Raw genomic sequence first — 20,563 nt, 5'->3', positions numbered from 1 at the left:
TAGATCAGCCTTTGTTTAGACAGAACAAGGCAAAGCAGAACTAGGAGCCCAGTACTCAACACTGTTGATTAAGTAAATGTATGCATTCATGAGCACCAGGACTAATTTAAAGGGGATGGGCGCTGATACTGCTGCAGTCCCCACCCCATGCCAAGGGCAAAGGCAGTGCCCTGAATGGCTGCAACCTAGGAGCAGCTGGCTCCAGCAGTGCTCCTTCCACCCTAGGAGCTAGAGGTTGGCTCCACCACTCCCTACCAAGGCCTGGGTCCAAGCATCCTTCCATCCTTCCCCCAGGCCTTCCGCGGTCACCCAGTTAAGTGGTAGGGGCAGCAGAAAGGAAGCAGAGACAACAGTGAAGTGAGGGTCCAGGTTTACTCTTTGGGTACAGGGAGGAGTGAGGAGGTGCGGGTGGGACAGGAACGCCCCTCAGTAGTCAGCTGTGTAATCTGTGCCATGTAGCCCCCGGCACAGCAGTGTGAACTCCTTCACCATCTCCTTTACCCGCCTCTTGTTCACTCGCTCGCTGAAGGAGAAAAGGGAGAGCAAGTTAGCACCATCCACCACTACCTCCTCTCCCAGACCTGAGCCCAGGCCCCATCAGCTCTGCTCACCGAAGGATCTGCTGGCTGAAGGTGTCCTTCTGTTCAGGGCTGAGGCGGGCAGAGGGAAAACCGGGTGGCTGCAGTGCCTCCTTGATCCACATGCTCAGGAGGCTGAAGCAGTGTTTGTTCAGAGCAAACAGGATGTCGGCAAAGCAGTCCATGAGGCTGCGGGAGGCCTGGCCCCCAATGGCCTGAGGAAGACGGGTTCTCAGTGTATAGGCCTTTCCCCTTCTGCGGCAAAGGTGCCAAGCCACGCACCACCCCCCTCAGACAGTTCCTCAGCCAAACTGTGTAAGATAAGTGAATGCTGCTTTTTGAGAGCCAGCGGATCCTCACGGAAACTCTTAAAACTTTCAGACATTTAAATAAGGAAGAAACAGAGTCAGAGAGCTTAGGGAAGCAAAGGCTCAGGGTTCCCAAAAGGGCAGCCGCCACACCCACTCCAGCTCACCTCCAGCACTGCTATGAGCAGCACACGGCCGTCCTCCTGTACTACCTTTCCCACGGGTTCTACTTCCCCACATCGAGGCAGTAGCTCTGTCTGCAGAGGATGGAGAGTCCTGTCAGCCCCAGTTCCCTCCACCCTCATCCTGGAGACAAGACCTGTGTACCACACCCCTACCCTCTGGAGTCCTGGGCAGGGCAGGGCTGGGTACAGAGGTGGTGGGGTCAGGGGTCAGCATGGCACTCACAAAGAAGCCACAGGAGGCCTTGACAGTAGGTGCCTCAGGGAACTTGAGGGCCAGCACAGCTGTGGGAGAGGCAGAGGCAGATCAGATGGGGCCTAAGGATCCTCCCAAGGGGGCCCCAGGCCCACTTGTGCAGCTGGCCCCACTTACCGCACTGGAACACGGCTTTGACATCCAACCGTTCACACAGGAACAGGTCTGGCTTCCGCTTCAGAGCCTGCAGGAGGTGGAGCTGGTAAGCCCAGCCCCAGCCAGCTCCAAGGACCATCCTCCCCCCCCCCCCACCTGCCACCCAGGGCCCAGCTTCACGCACCACAGGCAGAGGATGCCAAAACCAGCCACCTGGCCATCTCTGGGGCTCCCAGACCACCCCACGGTTCAGTAGGCCAGGAGAGAAGCAGCAAAGGAACGCTAGGTACAGGTGTGTGTACATGAATACACTGGTATATATCAGAGAGGTTGGGGGTTCATAAAGCAGGCAGCTTGGGTCCCAAGTTACCCCCTGAGCAAACACCTTCCCCTCGCCCCTCCATCAAGGCCAGCTTTCTGCAGGCTCCAGGTGGCCAGCAGTGACTTTGCTTTGATTCACAGAGGTAGCTGAGGCCCGCTGTGTTTATTAACAGGACACCAGGAAGAAGAGATGGCAGCTGGACTTGGAACACAGCCCAACAGCACCCTCCCATGTCCTGTCATTCGGCGGACGCCCTTCAGATCAGGAAGAGGAGAAGCAGGGCAGGAGCCTTGGAGCCATGGCTCCAGCTTTCACCCAGGGCACCCTGTGTCCAGGCCCTTCTCAGCCATGCCCATCCCAGGAGCCGTGTTGCCGTGTGGGGGGAGTGGATGGAGCAGTGGGGACAGAGAGCCCACCCCAAGTGGTACCAGGACAGGACTGGCACATCCTCAGGTCACAGGAGATGCTCTGCACAGCTCCAGCAGTTGTCAAACGCTGCTGTTCCCCAGAAGCCTCCCAACGCATAAGACATGGACCCCTAACCCTCCAACCCCTGACATATCTTCCAGCCTGCCATGTTCGCTCACATGCAAGCACCGCCACAAGCAGCCCCACTGAAACACCCTACTTACCCTCGAACACACTTCTGTCACACCCCTCACACACACACGCACTCTCCCACATTTCCACACTGGCCACACACCCTCACTACATAGTCACACGCCCAACCCCCCACACCCCAAAACCATGTCCACACCCACACCCGCAATCTATCCAGTCTTCCTTCCAGCACATGTACTCTCCCAACACCCCCATCTACAAATGCACACTCAAATACCCTTAACCCCAAAGATACACCCTCAAAGATACCCCCACACATATCCATCCACGCCCAGAGCACACTCCCTATTCCCCACTCCTTTCACTCTGCCCCCCAAATAAACTGTAAGTTACAAGAGTAGAAGAATCATACCCACTTCTGCTCACCATTATATCCTCAGCACCTAGCAGAGTATCAAGCATGTAATATACCCTCAGTAAATATTTGTGGAATGGCTAAGCAAAAACCCACATTATTTACATTAACCCACAGGATTCCCCCAATGCACAGGAACCCTGAAACACACAGATCTCCCTTATACTAACCCCACATTCCCACAGCCCAACACCTGTCTCTTCCAAACATACGTACCCTAATACAGACATACCAATACCACAATATATATACTATCCTCCACAATACACAGTGCTTCCCACAGCCCAGCACACACATGCTCCCCACACATATCAACATTCAAAATCCATCAATGTCTACAACACATCACCATAAAATACTCATCGATGCACATATCCACACTCCAATTACACATTCGACATAATACGCATACTACTTACAGCAGTTACATGGTTTCTGTTCCTCCCAAACCGAATTCAAACACAGGAAGTGAGGTCCGGCACACACCAAACACAAACACACCCTCACACAGTCTCACAATGGAGCCAGCACCCCGCTTCCCAGCAGCAGCACAACCTGCCCAACAGCCCAACTCTGGGCTCCACCAAAGCACATTCATCTCCGCCCCCCCCCCCCCGCTTCGAAGCTCCTCCCAGCCTACCTCTCAAGAGCAGGCTGGGGGCACTGAGGCAGGCAGTTCCCGGCAGGAGCACGGGGACAGTGAACCCCAGGCCCTTGAACTCCAGTCCTACCCCTGAACTTCTGGGGCATCCCAGCCACACAGGAGCTGCCGGGCAGATACCACCCCCTCCCTCCGCCACCCACTCCAGGCCAGCCCAGCTCCCTCCCTGGGGATCAGCCTCTCCCTGGTCTTGTGGAAGACTGAGCTAGCTGAGGCAAAGGGGCACTAAAGGAGGATGTTGGATTGTCAACTTCCACGGAAACAGATGAAGAAACTCTATTCAACTGAACAGAAAAAAAATTTGTCAACAGAAAGCTAAAAATAGGCTTAAATTGAATTTCAACATAAGAGAAAGAGAAAGAGAGAGAACAGAACGTGAATGAATAAAACTAAAACACACCTGTGCCAGGAGTTGCATAAATGAATCAACAATATCAGGATGATCCCTGGGCCCTAAAATATAATAAAGATGGAACTTAAGAAAAAATTATACAAACAGCAACTCAACCTCATATAGTTATGTGGGACTGAGAGCCTGCAGGGAGACAGCGTGGGGGCACATGAGCAGCAGGAAGCAAGATAAAGAAACAAAACATACAAAAACCATGAACTGGGAGAAGCCCAACAGAAAGAGACGGCAAAGTGAAGGACGGGCCTGCCCCAGCTCCCTCCCAGGGGGCCTTCCACCTACTCCCCACTCCTCCTCAGGTCAGCCCCCCAAGTGACTCTTTGGTGCTCGAGCAACGCTGGACTCCACATAGCTGGAGAAGCAGCCCCCGCACTCTTGCTTCAGCCTCCAGGAGGCTGGGGTGGCTCTACACTGCTTCCTAGCACATACCTCCCCATCACTAGCCATCGAACGGGAAGGCAGGGCTGGTTGGTTCTTGGTATCTCCTTTGGGGGCTTGGGTGAAGACCCTGAAATGACCAGGGCATCGGGACCTGGGCAGGTGCCCCCTCACTTCGATGGCCTTAGGGCTTTTGCTGTGGCCATGGAAAGGAACCTACGGGGTCCACTTAAACCAGAGGACTCCTTCTTGGGTAGTACAGTGCCCAATATGCTGTGCGGACAGCCAGGCAAGCCCCTGGCAGGGCCTAGGGAAAGAAGCTGCATCTTGAGGCCAAAAATGAAAGTCCCATCCAGCAAAGCCCCTCCACATGGACACGGACCCAGTAGAGGGCCAGGCTCAGGGCTGAGGACCGGTTCCCACCATCGCCTGCCATGAAGAAACAGGGAACCCAGCTAATGGGTTGCCCCATGGTACAGTGGGAGGGCAGAGCCCGTGGAAGGGATGGCAAGACTGGGGCAGCATGCAGGTAAGGGGACCATCCTGTCCTTCAAGACAACCAACAAGCCCAACAAATAGGATACTGGACAATATTCTGCCTCCAGTTCTGATGACATCTGTGGCAAGGATAAGGCATGCGCCTGGAGCTCCTGCCTGGGCCACTCCACTCTCAAGAGGGGGCACGGCAGGAACACCTGCCTGAGACACCACTAAGGAGCTGTGTGATCTTGCGCAAGCCACACTCAGTTTCCCCACTGGAAAGCAGATAATAATCTCTTCCTTGCTTTCTTCTCCAGGCTACGAGGAACCACTGATAAAACCCACCCCTTTCACACCTGAGCCCTGAGTTACTCAAGTCCTGGAAAGTGAGGCCCAATGCGCCCCATTCCTTGGTCCCACTGCAGACAACGGGTTCGACATTCAAGAGCCGCCCTGCTAGAGGTAAGCCAGACAGTGAGGAAGAAAGGTCCCAAGGGCAGGGAGCCCTCAGCCTCCTTTCTTCAACAGCGTCTGATGCCTGCTCTGTGCTGGCCTCATTCTCGACACTGGGGATGCAGAGAGAAGAGACCCAGCCTTGCCCTGGAGAGGCTTAGTCTAGGGACAGAGACAGACACAAAGGCCAACTACTGAGTGTAACTGGTGCTGTATCAGCAGTGTGTACATGATGCAGTTTTAGCACAGTTAGAGGCACCCGATTCTGCCTCATAGAAGCTTCTGAAGAATGACGCATGGGTAAGGCATGAAGGAGTGAGAGTTCACCCAGCAGAGGGCTTTGGGCATTCCAGTCAGAGAAGCAAGGCACAGGGCTCAAATGGGACTTGGTAAGGGAAGAGTCCATGTGGCTGGACTTCTGGAGTCACGGGGAGGCTGGCAGGGGCGGACGGAGAGAGGTGTGCAGGAGCTGCATCGCGTGGGTAGGAATGGGATGATAGCCTGAGGGCAATGGGGAGCAATGAAAGGGGTTTAAGCCAGGCAGGGAAAATGCTTAGATGTGTGTTTCATAAAGAACATGACAGCTGCAGGGTGCAGGTTGGAGAGAAGGGCAGATGTCAGGAAAACCAGGTAGAAGATCGCTGAGGTGCTGCAGACACCCTGTACTGAGACTTTGCCGTGGAGGGCGGGGAGGCGGGCAGACTGCGGGACAATCGGCAGCCAGGACCGTCAGGACTTGGCCCCAGCTGGCTACGAGGGGTGAAAGGAGCAGAGTGGAGGATGACCCCATCCGGGCGTCCGGCTCAGGTTTCTCCCCACTTTGGACCTCCCCGTAGCCCACCGGAGCAGAGGCCAGCATCATGTGACCAGACACTGAGGTCACAGCAGAGAACACTCTGGCTCCAGCTGAGACCCCTGCAAGCCTCGCACCTGCGACCAGGAGTTCAGGCAAGATTCAGGAGGCTGGTAGAGAGCAGTGCTGCTTCTCTTCCAAGTTAGAAGCCTGGTGAGACAGCAGGGGAAGCCTGGAGCCCCCTTTTCCCAACTCCCTCAGGCTAAGGGCCACAGTGAATGGGGGGTGGGGGGTAGGACCACAGCCATAGGCATTTGGCCTGGAAGGGAATAAACCTCGATGCAGGGAAAGGAATCAGCACTCGCGGAGTACTTTGTGTGCAAAAACCTCAAGCCAAGGGCCCAAAGGATGCTACTTTATTGCCTAAAACAATCCTATCAAGTATAACATACCTCCATTTCACAGATATGGAAACAAAGGCTCTGCAAAGGTAAGTGACTTGCCCAAGGTCACACAACTAGTTGGTGGTGATGAGCTTAGAATCTGGGTGTAGCTGATTTCAAACCCTGTGCTCTTTCTACTTTTAATTGTATCCCAAAGGAAAGGAGCCAGCCCGGCACCGTAAGCCCTTCAGAGCTTCTGGCCCCACGTTCCCCGTCATCCAGACTGGCCCTGAGCCCAGCATGCCAGTATAAGACATCACTCACTCTCTTATCCACTTCAACCTAAGGTGTCAGCTACTTGTAAGGTGACAGTTATGCTGTGTTTGATCCCGTAAGTGTGCCATCAAGTCGCATGTGCAACTCAGGGGACAGAGGAGAACAGAGTGGGCAGCTTTGGCTCCCCAGTCGGGGAAGCAGAGGCAGTGGCAGTGGCGGCAGCAGCACAGACCCTGGGCAGGACCTACCTTGCTGGAAGAGAGTGAGTGTGACGGAGGTGACGAGCAGGAAGAGGGCCTCGATTGGGGGAAAGTGGGCAGGCTCCTGAGCAAAGATGTGGACCAGCTACAACAAAGCAGGGAACGCTGGTCAGCGAGGCCCTGTCTCACAGGACAGGCCAGCATCCCTGGAATGCAGGTGAGGACCTCTGCCAGGGCAGCCCTCCAGCCCCCTCACCGCCGACCCCATCCTGGGTCAGACAGATCTCTGACTAGGAGGAAATCTAGAAATTGCTGTCCCAATTAGAAGGCCCACCTGTCGAGTGAGGTCAAGAGCAGAGGCCTGGGGGATGGTGCTATACATCCGACCCAGCATCTCACACAGCTGCGGCACCATGGGGGCAAAGTCATCCAACAGCGTCTTAACGGACTTCTCGAAAATAGCGCACACCGCCTTGGGAGGAAGCAAAGGGGCCCGTGAAATAGAAAACAACATTGTGTTATAATCATCAAACTTGCCAAGAGACTAGATCTTAATTATTCTAACCCCCTAAAAAGAACCACTAATTATGTGATGTGATAGAGGTGCTAATGATCACTATAGTGGCAACTGTATCATGTTATAATATAGAAATGTATCAAATCAACATTTGTATACCTTAAATTTACACACTGTTCTATGCCAAATATATTTCAATTAGGAAAAAAAAAAAGGAAAGGGGCCCCGGTCAGCAAGTTACAATCAACTGGAACAGACTGGAGGCCCAGCATGGAGGAGGCCTAAGAAGAGGCCCTTACCTAAAAGCCTTCCCTGGCTTTGCGAACCCAGGAAGGTAAACAAGTCTGACCCTCATCCTGAAAGGCAGGAGGCAAAAAGGCCCTTTGCAGAGGGGCACAGGGCGGAACTTTGTAACTCTACCCTTCCTACTTACATCTGCACCATTTCCTCTCTGGGAGCAGCAACAGCAACAAAATCCTGAATTGAAAAGAGACCAAAGGCAGGTCTCTGATATGCAAGTGGATCCCTGACTGTCACTCAGCCACAACATCGTAGTCCTTTGGTTGAGCGCTTCTTGTGATACTGGAAAGTTCTGAATGTCTTCCCAAACGATTCCTTGTACTATGGGAAGGATTTGCCACCTTTACTGCTGCCAGAGGATCGCAAGCTTAAGTGGGGCAGCGACATCTTCCTCCTGCTCTACCTCTGAGGAAAGCCACCATGGGACAGAGAGCAAGGGCCAGGGCTCACCTCCACCACCTGGGCATCATTCAGCCATTTGCTCAGCACCTTCTGGATAAGCTGGAAGACCTGCTGCAGCACCACTACCACCTGGAGACACAGGGAGAAGTAAGATGCTCCCACCAGCACTGTCACCCCCCGCCCCGGGAAGGACATGGAGTAGGAGATAGGCCAGGAGTTCAAAGGCAAAGCTTTCATGCCAGACTGCATATTGAAGACTCAGTGCATGAAACCCTGGTGGATGTAGTGTTTGCTCAAAGCCCCATGAATGAAAGAGGTTATTTGAATTCTAGGGATCCTCTCAGAAGCAGCCTTAAGTTGCAAAGCAGGGACATTACAAGTGCTTTGTAAGATTATTAAAACATTGTCACTTTAAGGAAATTACTTCCCATCCATTTCTGCTCAGTAAGACTCTTATTGTCAAAAGCCTATGGGCTAGACCCCGAACTGGAGACACTGTCTCACCCAGATAGGCCTGGGTTAGACAGCTCCACGGGATGCACAGATGAAGGAGCAGAGAGCAGAATGAGGTCCCAGGAGGATGACGACTGCTACAGAGGAAGAAGTGGTCTCTGGAAGAGATTTATCTGGAGCCGAAGGGTAACTGGAACTGGGGTAGGGGGCTGAGTAGAGGGGTCAGGACACTGTGGCTTCCTCTTCTCCAGGAGAAGACACTGAAGGGGGTACTAGGGACAATGCTAAAGCAGTCCCTCACATTTGTACAAAACTTCACAGTATGCCAAGTGCTTTCACTCAAGCCCATGTCTGCTACCTGGAAGTTCTGTGAGATGAGCAAGCCAATATTCTGATATTCAGAGTTTTGAGTGGGAAGCTGAGGCTTGCTCCAGATCAAACAGCTTCTAAGTGGTCACCCAACGCCCTGTGCCCGAGCTTACCATGGCACTTATCACAATGCTTTGTAACTGTTTACATGTATTTCGGCTAGGCTGGGAGCAACTTGAAGGTAAGAACTCTTCCATGGAGGACACGTAAGTATCCTTGGTGCCCACAGGGGACAGTGAATGCTGAAGTAGAAGGCCCAGAGTTGGGGGTTAAACGGGGCCCATAATTACATCATGAAGGATAATGTCAGTGTCCCCTATGATGTGAAGGAACTGCAATGACATCACCAGAGTTGGGCTGGGGACAGAGACATCACCCACAGGGTGAGACAATCACATCACTCCCCACAGGGTGGGGGGCAATGACAGGATCGCTCACAGGGTTAGAGGACCGAGTGCATCATGCCCCAGGGAACAATGACGATATTACCCATAGAATTGGAGGTGACAATGACATTCCCACAGGGTTGGGGGTGGGGGCAATGGCAATGACAACATCACCCACGGGGTTGGGTCCCTGTGGCACTGGCAGCTTCCGGAGCTCAGAGCCCTCATGATCATCCTCATGATGACTGACGTCCAGCGTGGTGAAGAGGTTGGAGAGAAGTCCCAGGATGTGGACAATGGCCAGCTTGTTGGAGGGATTGGGCTGCGGAGAGAAGCAGACCAAGCTCTGGATCTCCCAGCCCCAGCTTGGACCCCCAGCCCCAGTCCTGACTGCCAGCTCCAACCGCACCCCTCAGCAGCATAGCCCACACAAAGGGAAGCCCCAGGATCCCGCCCTTGCCCCTCCCTCCCCCCCCACACACGCACACACTCCACCCAAGCTCACTCACTATCTCCTCTGCCAGCTTCTCTAGCTGCTGGATATAGGGTGAGATGAGCAAGTGCAGGTTCTTAAGGATCTCCTCCACCTGCAGGGCCGACAGCAGGAAGCCCAGGGCCTGCATCAGCCACATGCACTGACTCGTCTGTGGGACAGAACAGGGAGGGTCAGTCCTGGACACACCTGGCTGTGGGTCGGGAGAAGGAACCAATTGGGGAAGCTTCCAAGAACAGAGAATAGGAAACAAGGCAGAAGACAGTATTTCTGTAGGTTCTTGCAATATCCCCAGGGAACCCCCTAGAAACTTTTGAGCTCACCTTGTGGATCTGCTTCATGAGCACATCCTGGGGATAAAAAGAAGAAATATGGTATCAGAGCAGCGGTGTGCCCCAAGGCCCAGGTCCACCCAGGACACTTGCATACCTGGGAGACAGCCACGATGTTGGCAGCATAGGGTGGCAGGTCATACTTGCATTCTCGGCAGATCTTCTTGAGGGTGGACACAGAAGAGACAGAGAGCTCGGGATTGCCTAGGGCGTGCAGTACGAGGGGCAGAACACTGTTGATCATGACGGGGTGGTCAGCCAGCCACTCAGATAGAGCTCCTGGGGGAAGAAGGGAGAGGGGAGGACATCTGAGGCAGGTCATGTCCCTGTGAGGCAGGCAGAGCTCCCAAGCAGGGTCAGGTTGCAGCCCCCAGCATAGGGTGCTGCTCATTCAGAGGACTGAATGGGCAAATATGCATGGATTAATATAAGGATTACATTATCCAAATGTAATCCTTATATATCCAAATATAAGGATTAAGCATTATCCTTAAAGCTGAGAAGCAGGGAGCAGTTACTCAGTAGAGGCCCAGCACTGCTATCCCCCTTGCAGTGAACTAGCCTCTCTGAAAGGCAGCTCAACACACCCAGTAGGAAGGACCCCTCGATGTGCCAGGACAGTTCGTTGGCTGCAACACTGTGTGTGTGGGCGTGTGTGTCTCTCTCATTTTGGATAGGACCCAGCAGGCTGGCTATAGCTGGGATGGATACCTACGGCTCTGAGAATGGGCTCATGGGTGTGTACCAAGTCTCACCAATGGTGAACATGACGGTGTCTGCCAGCTGCACATTGCTGATGCTGATCCGTGGAATGAGGCCAATGAGCCCAGGCACCACATCAGAATAGTTGACGTCAATGGTCTCTGCGATGGATTGGAAGCCATAGAGCAGGGCCTCTGTGTGCTGGGGAAAGAGGGTGTCACTGGCGTGGCTGAAGAGCGGGGTGTGACGGATCTGAGCGGGCTGAGGGAATCAGGCTTGGGGGGTACCTGCCAGGAGTAGGGCTCCTCTGAGCTGGTGAGCAAACGACCCAGCTTGTCATAAAGGTTGCTGAGCAGCTCGGCCCCCAGCATCTCATAAACATACATGAGCGTGTCTGAGATGTCCACCCTAAGAAGCAGATGAAGGCCTTGTACACAGCCCGCATCCTGCCCCCAAGCCCAGGAGCCCACCCTGGTCCCCTCAAAACTTAGAGAATAGAGGAAGGAGTCCCAGGATTCAGAAAGCCTGGCCTTGGGCCCCTCCCCTCATTGCCTTCGTGATTTCAGGACTCCGGTTAGGGCTAGCACTGGCCTGCTACCATCACCTGTAAATTCGGAACTGCTCCTTCTCGTCTGAGGACCAAAATCCATACTCCTCGTCAGAAGGGAACTGGGCCTTGTGCAGAAGCACATCCACCAGCTGGAAGTAGACCGGCCGGTACACCTGCTGGTACACAGCCTGCTTCTCTGCCTCAAAGGACAGAATGTCGTCCTGAGAGAGCCAGGGAAGAGTATTAGTCACCTCACCAGCAGCCACCGAAGTACACCTTCTTTCATCATGGCCCCTTCCTGCCGGAGGTCCCATAGACACACCTGAAGTGTATACCAGAAGGTGAGCGTCAGGGAGCTGGTGGTCTCATTGACAGGATAGTGGCCAGGGATACCCGTGCAGAACATGATCATGTTGACAAGGGCCAGGAAGCTCTGCCAGTGCTCCACTTGGTCCAGCAAGGCTCTGGGAGGGAGGAGACAGAGTTAGTTAGAGTACTCCACTGCCCCCAAGGGGCCTCCATGACCGCTCTTCCCCCTTAGAGTACCCCAAATTCTACCCCCAGCCGCCCCACTCCTCACCGAGAGTGGTTCTCGCCCAGGGCCACAGCAATGCGACAGATGCCATGGGAGGTCTCCATGTCCCCATTCTGCACTGCCTGTCGCAGTTGATCCTGCAGTCCCAGCACCAGTGGGATGAGTTTCAGGAGTGTGTTCACATACCTGGAGGCATGAGGGGAAGACACCCATCAGAGCTGCTTGTCCATCCCTCATCAGATTTGAAAGAAAGGTACATGCTCCTTGTCTTCCATTAAAGCCCCCCTCCCCACATCAGATGCAAAGCAAAAAAAGAGGTCAGAGCCTATATGGCAGCTTTGATGCTGCCCATTTGGGAAGAACCTTAGGTCAGAGACCTCCAGGACAACACTGGAAAGGAAGCATAGTGTCAGAATTATGGGTTGAATTGTGTCTTCCTATTAGACTTAGAATTGATGCTGGAATGCATTAAGACTTTGGGGGAGTTTCGGATGAGGTAAATGTACTTTTCATGTGGGAAGGACATAAATTTGGGCATCCAGAGGGCAGATTGTTATAGGTTGAAGTGTTCCCCCCCCAAGAAAGATATGTTGAAGTCTTAACCTCTAGTTAAGTCATTCTAGTGCCTCAGAATGTGACGTTATTTGGAAATAGGGTCATTGCAGATAAGGTTAGAGTAGGGGAGGCCCTAATACAATATGACTGGTGTCCTTATGAAAATACACCCATGTGAAGACAGACACCTGCAGGGAGAATAACATGTGCCAACAAAGGCAGAAATTCGACTTACATAGCTGCATGCCAAGGAACACCAAAGAGGGCCAACAAACCACCAGAAGCTGGGCGGAGGAAGGAAGGATTCTTCTATGGATTTCAGAGGGAGCTAACACCTTGATTTCAAACCTCTAGCCTCCACAGCTGCGAGACACTAAATTTCTGTTGTTTAAAGCTACCAAGCATTGGGTACTTTATAGTAGCAGCTCTACTGTTCAAGGAGGCTGAAGAGGATGGAGAAAGAAGAGTTAACACAGGCTCAGGAACTCTGTGAGAGGCTTTAAAAGGCAGCGACAGCTCCTAGGAGCAACAATCTCCACCTTCCACTCCAGCCCCTACCAAATTCTAAGTCCTACGTACTCTGGTGGCAGTAGGAAGGGAGAGTAGATGATGAAATCAGGGAGCTAAGAGGCAAAATGAACAGGACTTGACGTGAAGATGGGAAAGAGTCAGGGACAAGTCTCAGGTTACTGGCTAAACAACTAGGTAGAGAGCGGGCCTATTTACTGAGACCTGGCTGGGCGTGGGGGGTGGTGGTGCAGTAACAAATTTAATCGGAGGCTGGAAAGTGATATGTTCAGTGTTAGGCATGTTTAATCAGGGGTACCTGATGAGATATGCAGGTAATAGCATCCAGAGATTTGGATATAAATAAAAACATGAAACCCAACAGAGAGGTTAGAGAAAGAGACATCGATTTTGGAGTCATCAGAGAATAGCTGGAGAATTGCTCAGGAAGAAAGTGTTGAATGAAAGAAAAGAAGACAGTTCAGATCAGGGCTCTGAAGCACAGTGATCCCCGAAGGAGGAGCAGAGGAAGCAAAGTCCTCAAAAGAGACTGAGAGAAGGCTAGCTCCATCCACTAGCCTCCTCCCCAGTAGCTTGCTCTACGGAGATCAGATTAAGCAGAGGAAGTGATGCTCTCAGGAGGGATAAGATGCTTGGGACTCCTCTGCTGTCAATCATAGTGTCACCATACCAATCTATGGAGAGGTGAGGGGGCGGGGGGATACTGAGTGTTCAGAAGGAGTTCTATCTGACTTACTCCAAGCAGGTTGCTAGGTAGGCAGCCTTATAACCTTAGGGGTAAGATGTGATCAGAGGCAACCAGCCCAATATGTTGGCCTCCACATCCCAATTCTGGTGAGATAAGACATCCATGCCAGCATATCCCCAGCTCAGAGACAGCCCCAGAGGGCGCTGCCTAGAGACAGCTGGGATAGCTTCAGTCTCATGACCCTGACACGGGCTGTACCATCAGACAATGGGCACCTTCAGGCCAGACTCTGGCACAAAGAGTGGAGGCACAGCCAAGGCCACGACCCGTGAGCTCCCCAGCGGCTGAGATGCAGGCAGGAGGTAGTGCCCTACCCTCACAGCACCCCTACTGTATGCCAAAGCTCCCTCACACCTGCCGGAATTCATGTACTCAGTTGGTCCTCAATGAAGGTTCTTAATTGGTCTCATCTGAGCCTTATAGTAAGTCAAGGACAACATAGTCCAGAAGGACTCAGATTATTACTCAAGGTCATACAGAAACTTAGAGATAGGTTCCAGGCTGAGAAAGGCCCTTATACTGCTGCAGATCTGCTTCTCTTTCAGGGTTCAACCTGAATTCCCCCAAAGGATCTATGCTGATCACAGCCCCTATCTCAAGTCCTAATTGATGGGGGCATCCAAGAGCCTGTCTAATTCACCTTCTCTCCTCCCCCAGCCACCAATGAAAAGTTTTTCCAGAATTAAAAACATATTACAGGGGGAAAAAAAAAACATTTCAAAGTTGAGAGAGCCCGGCAAGCAGAAGCACCTGTGGAAGAGACGCGAAAGGGTGGTTGGAGCACAAACTTAGCCGAGGGGACGGTGATGTCGGGAAACCTGGGTAAGGCAGTGGCTGGATGAGCCAGGAGTCAAAACCACTAAAGGTGACTTTCTCAAGCCAAAGCCAGGAAACTAGACAAGAATGGAGTGAGGTTCAACTCTGACTCTGGGCTGGGTGTAGCCCACCCACTGGCAAAACTCTTGCATAGATTTTCTACCCCTGGGCACCTATGCCTGAGACCTGGAAGTAGACAGGAAAACAAACCTGAAGGCCCCAGAAGTTTCTAGGTTTGGGGGAGGGACATAAGAGAGGATGTCTTTAGGGCCATGGCTGAGACTGGGTTCAAGAGGGCTGATTCCAGTCAGTTAGCTTGAGCTGCTGGGGCAGGGCTGCTGGGACTCCTTAGCTGCCACTCACACTGAGCTCAGCCCAGACCTGCAATTAGAGATCCAGGAGCAGAGCTGAAAATGGGAAGAGTTGCTAAGCAACAAAGGGAGCTGCAGCCAATGGGCGCTCAGGAGGCTGTGGGTTCCCTCACTGGCTTCTAGCTTGCTCATTCGTTCAGAGAAGAGGCATCAATTACCTGCCAAAGCCCTGGAGACTGGCTGGGCGGGTAAACCTGGGTGTATCCAAGGACATCCTACATCACCCACGCACTGGCAGTGGCCAATTCCCCTTACCTAACTGTCTGAGCCCAGCCAGCACTTGAGCTTCAGGCTGCCAAGAAAGGCCTTCACCTGGGACTGGGTACCCAACTTAGGTTGGAAAACCTGCGAAACCAGGCAAAAAGCATCATACTAACTGCAAATGCAATAATGATATTCAATACCAGCAACTGCAGTTTATGGAGTGCGCTGGAACCATGCCCTACCTTCCACAGACATTGTTTTATTACCCCCATAACAAAATATTCTTTACAAAATACCAGACACAGGCCCTGTGCACATTATCCTATTTAAATCTTTAAAACTCTGTGAGGTCGATGTGATAACACCCGTTTTACTGATGAGGAAACTGAGGCCTAAACGTGGCTCACCCAAGGTCTCAGATCTAGAAAATGGACCATGTACGATTCAAACTCAGATGTGATTAATGCCAGGCCAGCCATTAACCACTTCCCTACGCTTTCTCTTTCAGTGCTGTTTTCCCCTCCAACTCTGCGAAGGGCTCCCAAAGCCCCGCATCTGAAATGTTAGTGTCAGGCCTCCAGTCTTGCCCGGGCCAACGCACCTTATCCCAAAAATCTCATCATGCCATTTTCTCTGCTTAAAATCTTTGTATCATCCTCAGGATGAAGATTGAAATCTTAAGCTGGCTGAAAAGGTCTTACATGATCTGAGCCCAGATTTCCTACAGCTGGTCCTTAAGCCCTGCTGCCTAATCACATGCACTCACCAGGCTCCCTCACGCCCTTGCCTTTCATGTCTGAAATGTCCTCACCACATCCATCACCTCCATGTGACCAACTCTTACATAGCCTTCAAAGCACAGCTCTGTTGTCACCTCCTCGGGAAACCCTTCACAACCCACAGACTGGGTTAACTGCCCATTCTAGGCTCTTACAGCCTCTTCTGCTCTCCCCAGTAAAGTATTTATCACTTTGACTATGCTTGCCCATTTATGTATCCACTAGGTTATGAGCTCCTAACTTGCCGAAATCAACCCATCTATCTTTATGCGCCTAGTGCTCAGCACAGGGCCCAACGCACAAACAGGTGCTTAAGAAACAGTTGCTGAACAAACACCTTACTACTCTTACTTACCTTCGTTTGAGTCCTTAAATGCACCATGGTGCTGCCACCACAGGCCTCTGCACCTGCCGTAGCTCCTGAAGCCTGCACCACTCCCTCCGCCCCCCAACCTCTCCCACCCCTGCTCCTACCCCTCCTCGCTCAGGCAACTCCTAGTTTTCATTCGTTCAAAAAGTATTGAATACCACCAAGTGCTGCCAGGCACAATGTAACAAAATCAAATGACAGAGTGCCTATCCTCGCAGAGCTGAGAGACTAATGAGGAGACACGCATTAATTTATAATGAAACCCTGTTATGGGCTAAGAAGGAAAAATACTGGGAGCGCTGAGATAAAATGATAGAGAAACCAAACTTAGTCTTAAAAATCATTGAGGACGTGAGGTTTAAGCTGAGGCAGAGGTGATATGTCAAGTACACGTGATGGTTCAGAGCCTAGGTGGAGCGTGGGACATTCAAGGAATTGAAAAGACTGTAAGAGTGAAGAAAGCCAGGAGCATGGCATGAGATGAGGCTGGAGATGCCATACTGTGCAGCATCTCTGTGAATCACATTAAGGATTCTGAACTTTATCCCAAGAGCAGTGAGAAGCCACTGAAGGGTTCTGAGCAGAAAGGAAAGATTAGAAGCTCATTCTCAAAAGATCACTGTGGCAGCTGTGTAGACAATGAAGGGTTTAAGAGTAAAAACCAGGGGACTGGTGAGAAAAGCTCTACAGTAACCTGGGAGGAGGTGACGAGAGCTTAGACTAGAATAGTGGCAGTGGAAATGCAAAAAACAGATTTGCAGTATGGTAAGGGTCAGAATAGCCATAATTTGGCTGAAAGAAAGAGAGTCAACTATTTTAATTGAATAATTCATTGGATGGTTAGTTGTTTAATGTCTGTCTCCCTCTCTGAACCATGGGACAGAGACCATGTCTTGATGGGTTCCTTGCTGGATCTCCAGCATAGGACCACACACTCAGTAGGCACTCCATTAATTTATTGAACAGATGGATGGATGGACGTGTGGCTGCCTGAGCACACTGTCCCTCTTTGGAAAGGTGGGGACCAGCTCACCTCTGGGCATCGGGCTGTGAGATGGCATTGACAATGGCCTCCACACTGCTATCGAAGAGCTCCGAGTCCTGCAGGGCAGTGAAGGCAGCTTGAATGAGCGCCTCGCAGTCCTGCAGCGGCACCTCCAGCTGCACCCAGCTGGAAAAGCACTTGAGCACCTTCTGACGCACACAGCTGGGTGAGCTGGGCTGCTGCAGCAGCTGCTCCAGCAATGGAAAGACAGCCCCACACTCCACTGCCAGGCTGGTCCGCACCAGGCCTTTGCGATACTGGGGCAGGCGACTGGTCTGAAATTCCTCAGGCAGCACTGTCAGCAGCTCTAGTAGAGCCAGGCAGCGACCCTGGCCATCCACTGGTGAGTCCTCAGCCTGGAAGAGTCGTACCATATCTGCCACAGCACATGGCCAAGCGTCAGGCATCATGCTGAGAGCCAGCGAGGCCAGCGCCACACACAGCCGAGTCAGCACAATCTTGGAACCACTGGCAAAGCGGGTGATCTGGGTGAAGAGCTGTGCCTTTAGACTTTCATACTGGTCAGTAGGGATGTCACTCCAGTAGCGAGAGATCTTGATGTGCAGGGCACTGGCCCCAAAGTACTGGATCTCAGGCACCTTGTCGGGCTGCAGTAGCTGCCAGCTGAAGTGCCAGGCCTGTGGGGAGACCTGGGCCTGCATCAGCCACTTCTGAGCCAGGTTCTTGTTCTCAATGTTGGGGTCGTAGTAGAGCTGGTGCAGCGCCTGCAGGACAGCACAGGATTGAGCAGGTGCTGGCCACTCTGGATCCTGCCAGAGCCCAGAAAAGAAGGCGTGACTTGGTCCTGCAAGACTGCTCTCTCTTTCTGACTGGGGGGCTGAGCAGAAAGGGAGAGCTCAAGGCTCTGCAGTTTCCTGGGCCTGGGGTCCTGCTGATATCTTGAGAGCCTGAACTTTGTCCATGCTCTATCATATCCTCTTCTCCTTACAGCAAAACATCATGGGTCCAAAGAGTGAACCTCCAAAAGAAAGCAAACGCACCCCAAAAAAGAGGAGACTGAACCCACCAAAGGGGAGGCATGCGAGGTAAAGGGCAGGGCCCAGGTGGAACGAATGGCTCCACAGGGATGAAGCTAAGCCTGAAGAGAGCATGAAACAGCCTGAGAGGCCCTGACCCTCCCAGGCACAGCTGTTCCCATCAACTCAAAAAGCTCCATTCAGCTCCCCCAGGATCGTCCCTAGGTCACTCCAGATGCTGGCACCAAAGCCAGTGTGAAATCTGAGAAGGGCTAAGACTTTGCCAGGCAGCCCTTGGGCAGAAACATACTGGAAAAGGGGGTGAGAAAACCCCTCGGACAGTGCGTGAGAGGGTCCAAAAAAGCTGGTCCAGAGGCTTAGCCTGCAGCCCTGGCAAATGGCTAGCCTGGAGCTCTCAACTAGCTGAATTCCCCAGGGTCCCAATTCCATTGGGACTTCACACAGTAAGAAAACAGATTTATCTCCCTGGTAGCACATGCAACAGTACGCCACCACGCCAACACTGTGTAGCCCCAGGGGGTGGAAGAGTGAGACTAGGACTCTGACCCCTAAGCAGTCTCCATCCAAGCAGGCTTAGCTCTGTCTGTCCCTCCGACAGCCAGGTACGGCCACTGTCCCTGTTCGGTTGCTCAGGGATGCAGAGGCAGACAGAGAACAGAAGCAGAAGGGAAGCATCCTCACCATTTGGCATGGCGAACAGGGCTCAAGAATAACAAATGAGGGTCTGCTACTCTTCCCTATTTTCCATCAAGGTAGCCCCATTCATCCCGGGAAGGGGGATGCCTTTCTGCATTCCAGGCCTCTGGGGGCAGAACTCAGAAGAGATCCAGAGAGGCGGTTTTCAGAAAAGACGGACTGGGCAGTGAGGGAATCTGGGAGGGCCACGGCAGGAAGCTATATGGGCAGACGAGCAGGAAAGAACCCCCAGGCTGACAGCAGTACCAGGCCTCCTGGCCCCAGCACAAAACAAAGGGTGCCAGCCATACTCCTGCCTGGCTTCCATACAATAAAGGACCCTTCTGCAAGAAAGAGTGAAAACATAACCCAGATTGTTTTAGTCCCAGATTATTTCCTGAGCCCCTGGTTCAACAGAAAGGCTCCAGGATGGCACGGTTACTGGGGACTGAGCTGCAGGTCTCCCGAGTTCCTGGCTTCTTACTGCACCGCTCATGCAGTTCCCACGGAGCTGGTGAACAGCCAATCTGGCTGCAGGTCTAAGCCATCAGCACTCTGGAGAGACCATCCCAAGCCCCTAGAGTATCTATCCACAGAGGACCCGCGTCTCAGGGAAGCCAAATATAGCCCATTAGGACACTGTAACACTGCTGCCCTGCTTGCCCAGAGAGACAGCAAAGGCCAGATGTCCTGGGGGCACCATCCCAGCGGGCACCCAGCCCAGACCTGGGCTCTGGCATTAGTGTCAGCGCCCAGAACTTCTGCTCTGTCACTGGAGTGCCCACCCCAGGGCCCTCATACCTTCTCCACGTTCTCCACAGTGAAGTCCAAGGCTGGTGCTGCTCCAGCCCCGGCAGCCCCCGGTTGCTCCTCCCGCCGGTCCATTTTTGCTCCCTCCCCAGCAGGGAGGTGGACCCTGACCTTCTCCTGCCCCAGCCCTTTGGCTGCTGGCCCCCCTTGCTAGACCCCGGCTTGGGTGCCCAGGAAGTGATGCGGTGACAGGGGACCCAAGGTTGGCATGGCTGCCGAGGCCTCCCCACCTCGTTGGGGGTGGGGGGTTTGCCACAAACCAAGAGGGGTGCTCTTAGGAGACCCACTGAAGGGGACCCCGAGGAGGGGGCCGTCCGTGAGTTCTCAGACGGGGCTCCTAGTGGCAGGTCACCGCTCTGTTTCCAGAATCTGTGAGGACGGAGTCATAGGGGAGGGAGGCCTATGGGGAAAACCGAGCCCTTGGCCGTGAGGGGTCACAGGGTCGAGGGCCTGTACCCACAACACCCTCGTCTGAGAGCACTCCTAGGTCCAATGAGGAGGTCACTGGGGTGGGAGGTCACGGGGGAGAGAGAGAGCCCTTCGCGGGTTACGGAAGGCGATCCAACGAAGCGCGGGGGTGCAGCTTCGACAGCCTGGGGCGTAGAGTCCGTAAGGTTGAGGGGCTGTGGCAGGTCCCCTCCGCTCGGCCTGGCCCGCGCTCTTCTCACCGCCCGGCTCTGGCCCCGCTACCGCCGCTGCCTCCGCCCCAGTGACTGACAGGCAAGCCAGCCCGGCCGGGACGGGGCGGGGACCTCAGGGAGGCGCGGGCTGCCCGGAGCGCCTGTTCCTGGCACTAACAACTCAGGCCCCGTCCCTCCTCCGCGCCTACCCTGACCCGGCCCGGCCCGGCACAGCCCGGCCAGGTCCAGCGGAA

General features: G+C 53.3%; 1 protein-coding gene across 3 annotated transcripts; it reads right to left on the bottom strand.

Moving 5' to 3' along the window:
* Positions 1-361: 361 nt before the first annotated feature.
* On the bottom strand, positions 362-20,413 carry IPO13 (importin 13). Of its 3 annotated transcripts, none has more exons than XM_054572099.1 (20): positions 19,681-20,413; positions 17,195-17,931; positions 11,836-11,976; positions 11,578-11,719; positions 11,310-11,476; positions 10,993-11,113; positions 10,759-10,906; positions 10,101-10,282; positions 9,995-10,021; positions 9,688-9,822; positions 9,357-9,500; positions 8,019-8,099; positions 7,086-7,223; positions 6,800-6,896; positions 3,780-3,832; positions 1,442-1,508; positions 1,295-1,353; positions 1,054-1,143; positions 612-793; positions 362-523 (listed from the first exon to the last, which is right to left on the bottom strand). In XM_054572099.1, the coding sequence occupies exons 1-20, from the start codon at positions 19,762-19,764 to the stop codon at positions 427-429; spliced, it is 2,892 nt and encodes a 963-aa protein (XP_054428074.1). In that variant the 5' UTR covers positions 19,765-20,413; the 3' UTR covers positions 362-426. The 3 variants fall into 3 exon arrangements, 2 of the variants coding, with proteins under 2 accessions (XP_054428074.1, XP_054428075.1); XM_054572100.1 differs by lacking the exon at positions 19,681-20,413 and adding an exon at positions 18,886-19,120; XR_008528995.1 differs by lacking the exons at positions 362-523; positions 612-793; positions 3,780-3,832 and having other exon boundaries at positions 1,081-1,143.
* Positions 20,414-20,563: the final 150 nt, after the last annotated feature.

The sequence above is a fragment of the Pteronotus mesoamericanus genome, unplaced genomic scaffold (genome assembly GCF_021234165.1).
Source record: "Pteronotus mesoamericanus isolate MK-2021 breed Mesoamerican mustached bat unplaced genomic scaffold, CSHL_Meso_final contig_221, whole genome shotgun sequence".
NCBI lineage: Eukaryota > Metazoa > Chordata > Mammalia > Chiroptera > Mormoopidae > Pteronotus > Pteronotus mesoamericanus.
Note: the sequence above shows the minus strand (reverse complement) of the source record. Positions and strands in the feature narration are given on the sequence as shown.

Excerpts from the sequence above, each read along its gene's own strand:
- IPO13 (XM_054572099.1), bottom strand. The coding sequence starts at position 19,764 with ATGGACCGGCGGGAGGAGCAACCGGGGGCTGCCGGGGCTGGAGCAGCA. Across the intron at positions 1,509-3,779 it reads TTATGCAACTCCTGGCACAG|GCTCTGAAGCGGAAGCCAGA; the intron begins GTGTGTTTTAGT and ends CACCTCCTGCAG. Across the intron at positions 1,354-1,441 it reads CAAAGCCGTGTTCCAGTGCG|CTGTGCTGGCCCTCAAGTTC; the intron begins GTAAGTGGGGCC and ends CCTCTCCCACAG.